Raw genomic sequence first — 9,394 nt, 5'->3', positions numbered from 1 at the left:
GAACTCTACTTTTTTCCTCTTGCAAATAAAAATATTTAATGTCTCTTTATGCATATGAGAGTCTTTCTCTGCAATAGATATTAGATATATCAAGAACTAGAATTGTCGAATCAAGTAAATTTCTTACTTGAATGAGATGTACCAAATTGTTCTCAAAAGGGCTACACAATTTTATAATACTGAGAGCTTTGATTAAGAATAGTGTTTTAATATCTTTTTGAGCACATAATTTTATCCCACATGATGGAGAAGAAATGTTTTATTTAAAATATATATTCTTTTAGTAACCACTGAGATGAATTTTATCATACATTTATTTCGCATTTATATTTATTCTGTATAAATCACTGTTCATATTTTGCCAGAGTTTACATTAGATAGCCCATCTCTTACTTATTTGTGGTTCTTTAAATTTTCTAAATTTAAACTTTTTTCAGTAATGTCAATTCCAAAGATTGTCCTGTTATGGGTCACTCTGTCCCATTCTTTCTCTTATCTTTTAACCTTGTAAATGGTGCAATTGCTATGACATTTTTTTTTTACTGTGAATTTTTTGTCATTGTAAGAAGATTCAACATAAGCTCTAATCTTCTAGCAAAGTTTTAAGTTGTTAGCTATAGACACAACGTTATACAGATTTCTAGAACTTATTCATCTTATATAATTGAAACTTTGTACTCACTGAAAAGTAATTGCCTGTTTCTCCTGTCCCCCAGGCCCTAGCAACCACCATTCTTCCTCCTAAAAATTTGACTATTTGTATACCTCAGATAAGTAGAATCATATAGTATTTACCTTTTTTGTTAACAGGCTTATTTCACGTGACATAGTGTCCTCCAGGTCCATCCATGTTGTACCATATGGCATATTTCCCTCATCTTAAAGGCTGGATAACATTTTTATTGTATGTATATACCATACTTCCTTTATCCATTCATCCATTGATGGTCATTTATGTTGTTTCCATATCTTGGCTATTGCGAATTATGCCACAATGGACATGGGACATCAACATAGAGATTTCTAGGATGAGATGAGTATAGAATAATCTGGGGATTTATTCATGATTCATCAGTTTATGGAGTTTAGTTGAAGTCATGAAAGCAGATAAGACCACTAAGGAAAAAGAAGAGAGTCAAATAAATATCTCTCAAAAATACCAATGTATAAATTGAATGGGGCACAGGAAGGTGCACTATGAAGTTAAATTATGAGAGGTAGACTTAAAAAGAAAAATACACAATGGAATATACATATAATATATTATTGAATTGTACACTTGAATGCTACATGATTTTATGAATCAGTGTCACCCCCAATAAATTTAATAATAAAAAATAAAAAACACCACATCCACTCCACCTTGTCTTACCAAACAAGCATTGTATCAAAAGGAAAGTAGTTCTTCTCAACTCAATATCACTGAAATTCCAGCAAGACTCTTGATGTTGTTGTTGTTGTTTAGTATGTTCTCTTATTTTGTGAAACATAACAAAGGATTACATAATAGTAAATAAATAAATAAACAAACAAGCAAATAAATAATAAGAAAAAAGTGGATTCATATAGTGAAATCTCATTGAGAAATAAATCAGTTTAGGAGAGCTTCTCGATTTAGTAATAAAGGGCTAATTGATGACATTAATGAGGACTATTAACGTGAACTGAAATGTGAGTGTGCTAAGGCAACACATAATTCATATGGCCTGAGATTTGGAGACACAGAAAAAGTACTTACAGAAGTGTAAATCCTCTTCCAGGTGTCCGCATTAAGAAAGAGAAATAAGTTAGGAAATGTTACATGGAAAAGCAGAGTTAAATGATTATGGAAAAACAATATAAAGAAACAGCTTTGAGGACAGCTATAGGAAAAACTCCAAGGTAAGGGATGACTATGGCATAGATATTAGAATGTATGTATGTGGGGGAAGGTAACGTGTATGTGTATGTGGGTCTGGGGAGAGTAGGGGAGGGAAAAGGCAGAAGCTTTTAGAAAGCATCACATAAATATGTCATAAGATTAAGTAAGTCTTTCTAACCAATTTTCAGATTCCAGAGTTCAAAGTGGGATCCTGAACTATGTCAACATTCCTCATGCAGGCAGCCCCCAATGGCAGCACTTCAATGGCCCCCACTTTCCTGTTGGTGGGCATGCCGGGCCTGTCAGCTGTACCCTCCTGGTGGACGATACCCCTCGTCGCTGTCTATCTTCTCTCTGTTCTGGGCAACAGTACTATCCTCTGGATCATTGCCCTGGAGCCCACCCTGCACTGCCCAATGTACTCCTTCCTCTTCCTGCTTAGTGTGTCTGATGTTGGCTTGGCCACAGCCCTGATGCCCACCCTGCTGGGTCTTGCACTTGCTGATGCCCATGCGGTCCCTGCCTCAGCCTGCCTCCTACAAATGTTCTTTGTCCACGTCTTTTCCATCATGGAGTCCTCTGTCTTGCTCGCCATGGCCTTAGATCGGGCACTGGCCATCTGCCGCCCTCTTCACTACTCAACACTCCTCACTAATGATGTCATTAGCAAGATCAGCCTGGCCATTGCTTTTCGATGTCTGGGTCTCCATCTGCCCTTGCCATTCCTCCTGGCCCACATGCCCTACTGCCACCCACAGGTCCTGACACATTCTTATTGTTTGCATCCAGATATGGCCCGATTGGCCTGCCCAGGAGCATGGGGTGCAGTCTACAGCCTCTTCGTGGTCCTGTCAGCCATGGGATTAGACCCTTTGGTTATTTTCTTCTCCTATGGGCTAATTGGTAGGGTATTGCAAGGTTTGGGATCCAGTGAGAATCGCCGGAAGGCTGGCCAAACCTGTGCTGCCCATCTCTCTGCTGTGCTCCTCTTCTACATGCCCATGATCCTCCTGGCACTCATTGACCATCTTAGGGTGCCAATCCCTCAGCCTGCCCATACTCTTCTCTCTTATGTTCACTTCCTCCTTCCTCCATTGATAAACCCTATTCTCTACAGTATCAAGCTGAAAGAGATCAGAGAAAGAATACTCAAGAGGTTGCTGCCCAGAAAGGGGGTTGCGGCTCAATGAGGAGGATTCCTTTTCACCTTTGGTAGTTCAAGGCTACCTGATACAAAGTTGTCCATGTGTGAAATGTCATTCAGGTACACAGAACCATATACGCATGGTTGTATATGCCTATTCCTAGATGTGTGCATGTGTATACTGATGAAAGCTTATGAACCCCAGAGAATGACAGTGGTCTACCCATTTTTACACTACAATCAATGGCATTGAAAGGGTCAGAATCTAGGTCTTGTCACAATCATCCAAGTATGTGTCTGTCATTCTTTAGTTTTTTGTTAATTTCTACATTACATTTATATTCTAATAACTTACAAAGTTGGAGAAGTTAAACAACTATGCAACAAAGGAAAAGAAGAAAGAACCATTCTACTCAACTGAATTGAAGACCTTTAACTAGTGCTGTCCTTGCATAAGAAGTAGAGATTCTGATTTACTGATAGAGATTGAATGAATGAGGAGGACACAAGTAAGTATCTCATTTAGACTCTTGACTTCAAGAGGTATGTTATACAGCTCCAATCAGTCCAGGAAAAAGGAGAGGAAAAGTAAACTTGTTTCCACCCTTCAATTGGTTTTCAAAATATTAGTATAATTTTTTAATGTATATGCATGTTTATGATTAAAATTTCAAATAATTCAGAAAAATAAAACAAGTAAAATCATCCAAATGTAACCATCATTATCATTTTAGTGAACACTAATAAATGTAAAGTTTTATATAAATGGAATTTTACACATGGTAGATGAAATAGTTGGTCTTAATTCCTAGTAGTAGTATTGTATACCCATCCCCACATCATGGGAGTCACAGTAGGCAAGCTATACTTTTACTTTTAGCTTGGACACATGACTTGCTCTGATCAATGCAATCCATATGATTTGCTTTGGTCAATAAGATGTTAGTGGATGTGATAAGAGCAAGAGCCTAAGTGTGACTTTTGCAATGGAATTTCTTCCTTTGCTGTGAATAGTGCTTAGCTCAGGTAAGTACTGCCCCTTCTACCTGCTCTCCAAAATGAGACACATGGTGCAATCCTAAACCAAACCTATAGCCCAGAGTCAGTCCTAGCCAACTAGAGACCCAAAGGAGAGCCATCAAGTCAAAACAGCCTAAATCAAGAGGACTCCTGTCAACCTGATGATCAGTAAGCATTACGATAAATTCTATACTTGTAGGCAACTGAGATTTGTGATTATATGTAGCAAAAATGTAATAGCACAGTATAATTGCAGTTTTATTCTATAAACATGGTTAATTTCCTAATGATTTTCTCTTTACGATCTTTGAATTATTAATAAACACATAACATTCTACACGTTTTGTTTTTCTTATGGTAGAAATCCTTCCAAGTAAATAAGTATGGATATAATTCATTTAAGGACTATATAATATTTTGTGGCATGGATAGACTGCAATCAATTTAACTATTTCCTAGTAATACATATTAAAGTTGTCTTCAGTTTTATATCACTCCAAACAATGCTGTAATAGGCATTCTTATGCAGCTCTCCATGTGTACTTATGCTTTTGTTTCTATAAGACTGATCTCCAGGTCATCAGCAGCTGGTTTCGAAGGGTTATACATTTTTAATTTCAATGTGTATTGGTAGATCCCGTTCCCTACAGACCTTATCAATTTATATTTCTACCCTATGTAGGAGTGTGCCTTTTTCTTGCATATCCACCATAATTCAGTTACCATTATTTTTAAATTTTCATCTATTTTATTAATGAGAATTATCACATTTAACTTTATGTTGAATTTCCCTAATAGTAAGAATAAGCATCTTTCACATGTCTATTGTTTATTTTGTTTCCTTCTCTATGAATAGCCTCTTCAAATAGCATTCATCCATTTTTCTATTGTATTGTTTATGTTTTAAATACAAATTTGCAAGAGATCCTAGTTATATTCCTTTACAAATATAGTATTTATATTTAGCCTTATTCAAACCGTCAAATCTCAAGCACATACAGTTTTATGTAACCAAATCAATCTTTATTTTTTTAATAATTTGGGTGTTTCATATATTGCCTAAAAAAAGTATCTTTGACTCATCTATGTTCTACATATAGTCTCATGCTTTACTTCTAAAATTGCTACAATAGTTTTAATTTTAAATATTTCTGTGTCAGAAGTTCAAACTTATATTAATCAAAATGAATATGTACTAGTGGCAAAATCTATTAAATACATTCTCTTTTCTCACTGAAATAAAATACTATATATGTATGTTGTCTTTAAATGTATATGTGTGTGTGTGTGTTTGTATATATATATATATATATATATATATACACACACACATATGTATGTACATTGCTTTACAGATACCCTTATGGATTTTGATATATATGTATCATGTATGTAATCACATATCACTGACCTATTAGAGTAGTCTCCTAGTGTGATTTTGTTAATATGTTGTTAAAAATGATTTCTCTCTTGTAAAACAAATATGAGCTTTGGAATTCTAAGAATTACAATGTTTTTATAGATTAAATGTAAAACAATCAATTGTGATAAAAAAAATTTTACATCCAATAATATATGATAAATGTTTTATTTATTAATATCTTTTTTACATTTTAATAAAATTATTAGTTTAATTAAATTTATTTCCATATTTTAAATGTATGATTTTGTTGCTATTATAAGTAAAATTTCCCCATTTCTATTTCCACATACATATTGCTAGATAAAAACATTTTAATCTTGCATTCATATATACCTTACTAAATTATCATATTCATTATAGTAGTTTTTATAATATTTTATTTTATTTGTATGCAACATATATAAATAAAAATTGATGGTTGGTAACATTTTCCAAATAGTCATACAAATTATCTCATGTTATTTTATTTAATTCACTAGAATTTCCAACCCATTATGAAAGATTAAGTGTGAAAGTGAACATTCAAATCTTGTTTCTCATTTTAATAGAAAGTACAGTAGTGTTTCACTTATTAGAACAATGGTTGGCTGCTAGATCTTTGGGTAAATTTTATAACATTTATGTAATTCAGTTATATTTCATTTTAATTTTTTAATAAAAATACATAATGAATCCTGACAAATGCTTTTTCAGCATCCACTAATATATTCATAATTATCTGCTTTAATGCGTTGAAAAATTTTCTGATATTGAAACATCCTTGTTCTCATGTGATTATAGAAGAATGCATTTTAAATGAAAAATAGCAAATGTCAAAACAAAAACACACAATGTCAAATGTCAAAACAAAAACACACAATGATATGTCAGTATACATTCCAGGAACTCAGGATTAGTTATATTCTCCTATTATATCAAGTTTCTCTGAAAGGTATATTATATATTCTCTTATTAAACTAATTAGATATTAGTCTATTTCACAAGTGATAATACTGAGGCTGATCATTTTAGAATGCCTCAGGTCTATAAAATTAGAGAGACAATCTTTATTTTCAGATTGGCCTAATCCAAAGCCCCTACTATAAAACATTCTTTTAAAATTGAACAGAGACTCCCCTTAACCCCTACTACCTTCTCCTCCTTTCTTCTCTCAGGATCAAATATTTGGTGGTGGAAGGAAATTTAACTTTGAGTGGTGAACACACAATGCAATATACATATAACGTATTATTGAATTGTACACTTGAAACATTTGATTTTATTAACCAATGTCACCTTAATAATTTTAATTAAAAAATAGCAGAAAAGATTAAACAGAGGAACAGCTTGATCTAGAGGCAACAGCATTGACGTCTCTGAGAAACCTTGCTTTCCCTAAGTCTATCTTTTCCTCCTTCCTAGTACCCGCACCTCCAGCTTTCCATGTATTTACTGAGAGTAGAACAATATGAACAGAGTCCCTCAGACCTGAGTTTGAATTCTCAGTCTAGTACTTCCTGTGTGATTTGGTGTCCATTGTTTCCATGTTTGTAAACTAGGTGTAATGAGTACTGCGTGAATCAAGTCCCTTTATCACAGTGTGCGAACATATGAGGTATTTGATAGATGGTAGCTACAATCTGTTTTCTCTTTTCACAGAAACTTCCAGAATTATTATTTGTTCTCTAATATGTGTTACACTCTGTTATGCCAACTATGTTACCAGATGTGATACTTTTTCTGTAGATCATTCTTTTAGTTCAAGTTGATATACATCTACCAAGCACAAACTCTGGATAAGTTACTTTATTGTGAGGAGGCTTTTAAAATTGAATGATTCAAAGCACTTTCCTTATGGAATTCACAAAATAATCAGTGAGAGAGAGATATATGATGTTTCAGATGTCCATGGGTCTCCATGCACTGTGTTCCAAGGACCCAGCCTCCTATCTTTACCAAAAATGCTGAAAATGCCAATGCTCAGCTATAATTTCCTCCCACAATTTTCCCAAAAGTTGCCTTCAGCGAAAAACACACTCTCTTGGTTTTCCTTTTACATTGCCCCAGTAAAGTATTTTTCAAATATTAATATACACACCTATTATCTAGGATCTTGTTAAAATGCAGATTCCGACTGAATAGGCTGACAGAGCTTCTGCAATTCTAATTACTTCCCAGGTGATGCTGCTGATCAATGTACCACACTTCGAGTAGCAAGGAAGAAAATATACTTAGACAAACTTAGATACATTGTAAAGGGCTTAATATGAATCGCAATGAGGAATCAAGTAAAGGGAGGCAAATATAAAGATGTTAATTGGTTCCAGAACCTTGCAGAGTTTTCCCAGTCATAGTTCAGGGCCACTCTTCCTAACACCTCCTTAGAAGCTTCTCTAAATCTTCGCTTTTCATTCTTATACCTGAAATGGACATCACCAGTCCCCCAAAGAGCAGGACCCCTACCTACTTCATGAAATGCAAGCCTCTTCTTTCTTAAAAGCACAAAAGCTGTGGTGTATTAGATTCCTGATAAGGATTGGTTAATTAACTATGTAACTAATTGATGTAACTCAGAAACTATGAAATAAAAATTCTCTTAGGTGTATTTACTGACCACAGCTAAGATCAGTTGTCAGTTAAATTAAATATAGTCAATGGAAATATCTCCTATTTGGAAGACATATTGTCCTTCTCCTAAGACAATTTTCTGTTGAGAAAAAGGAAACTTTCACCTTTGCCCCATCATTTAGACTTCAGACCCAGTTTTCCCAGAACCTTCACTCTAATCTGCCTAGTTTTTACACAGTACACAATGGGATTCATCAAGGGTGGTACCAGCAAGAATGCATCAGCTATGAGAATCATTGCCAAAGGGGATTTATGCTTGGCAAAGCGATGCATAGTAGCTAAGGTGATGATGGGCACATAGAAGATGAGCACAGCACAGATGTGGGACACACAGGTGTTAAGAGCTTTAAGCCTCTCCCCATGAGATGCAATACCTAAAACAGTCTTCAGGATGAACACATAGGAAATAGCAATGAACACACTGTCTGACATCATGCAGAGAGCAACAAATAGGCCATAGTAAAAGTTAACCCTATTGTCAGAGCAGGCCAGTTTCATAACATCTTGGTGGAGGCAGTAGGAATGTGATAACAGGCATTTATTACAGTATCTGAGTCTCTTTAAAGTGAAAGGAAGGGGAAGAACTAGGAGAATGCTTTTAACAGCAAATGACAGCCCAATTTGCAAAACTCTGGAGCTAGTGAGGATGGAACTGTATCTCAGGGGATTGCGAATGGCTACAAAGCGATCAAAAGACATGATCAGGAGCACCGAGGACTCCATATCTGTGAATCCATGTATGAAAAACTCCTGGGCAAAGCATGCATCAGCAGAAATCCCGACAGTATTGAATAAGAAGATCCTCAACATGGTGGGAAGAGAAGAGAAAGAAAGACCCAGGTCAGATAGGGCCAGCATGGAGAGGAAATAGTACATGGGCTCCTGCAGGGAAGGCTCTGTCTTGATGACAAATAAGATGGTGCAGTTGCCCAGGATGGCCAGGAAGTACATGAGGCAGATAGGGATGGAGATCCAAATGTACATATGCTCAAGCCCTGGGATTCCAATCAACAGGAATGTGGAGATTTCAACTTCTGAGGTGTTGAGAGGAAACATCGTAAATGGATCTCTTGTCTACATGCTCCTGGTACATAGTAACATCAATAACAAAAAACTTTTTTTAGTTGTATTTCCTGACCACAACTAAGTTCAGTTGTCAGTTGAATTAAATATAGATCATGCTTAGTGTCAAGAAATAATGTAATATAACTTTTTCTATATAAAGAAAAATACAAAGTTGATTTAAACAATTTTTTATTATATTCATATAAGACCTTTATATTCTTCAAGTCCATCTTTATTTCTTGATTTATTTCTAAACTCTATAACCTAGAAGTAA

At 35.0% G+C, this 9,394-nt stretch overlaps 2 protein-coding genes across 2 annotated transcripts; one reads left to right on the top strand and one right to left on the bottom strand.

Moving 5' to 3' along the window:
- The first annotated feature begins 2,011 nt into the window (after positions 1–2,011).
- LOC102880042 (olfactory receptor 51S1) lies at positions 2,012–3,086 on the top strand. Its single transcript, XM_006903823.1, has one exon. It carries the CDS (start codon positions 2,080–2,082, stop codon positions 3,049–3,051), a length of 972 nt encoding a protein of 323 aa, XP_006903885.1. The 5' UTR covers positions 2,012–2,079; the 3' UTR covers positions 3,052–3,086.
- Positions 3,087–8,169: 5,083 nt separating this feature from the next.
- On the bottom strand, positions 8,170–9,111 carry LOC102883339 (olfactory receptor 51A7-like). The gene has a single exon (XM_006903834.1). The coding sequence runs from the start codon at positions 9,109–9,111 to the stop codon at positions 8,170–8,172; it is 942 nt and encodes a 313-aa protein (XP_006903896.1).
- Positions 9,112–9,394: the final 283 nt, after the last annotated feature.

Source organism: Pteropus alecto, unplaced genomic scaffold (genome assembly GCF_000325575.1).
Source record: "Pteropus alecto unplaced genomic scaffold, ASM32557v1 scaffold540, whole genome shotgun sequence".
NCBI lineage: Eukaryota > Metazoa > Chordata > Mammalia > Chiroptera > Pteropodidae > Pteropus > Pteropus alecto.
This window is presented reverse-complemented; position numbering and strand designations above follow the sequence as displayed.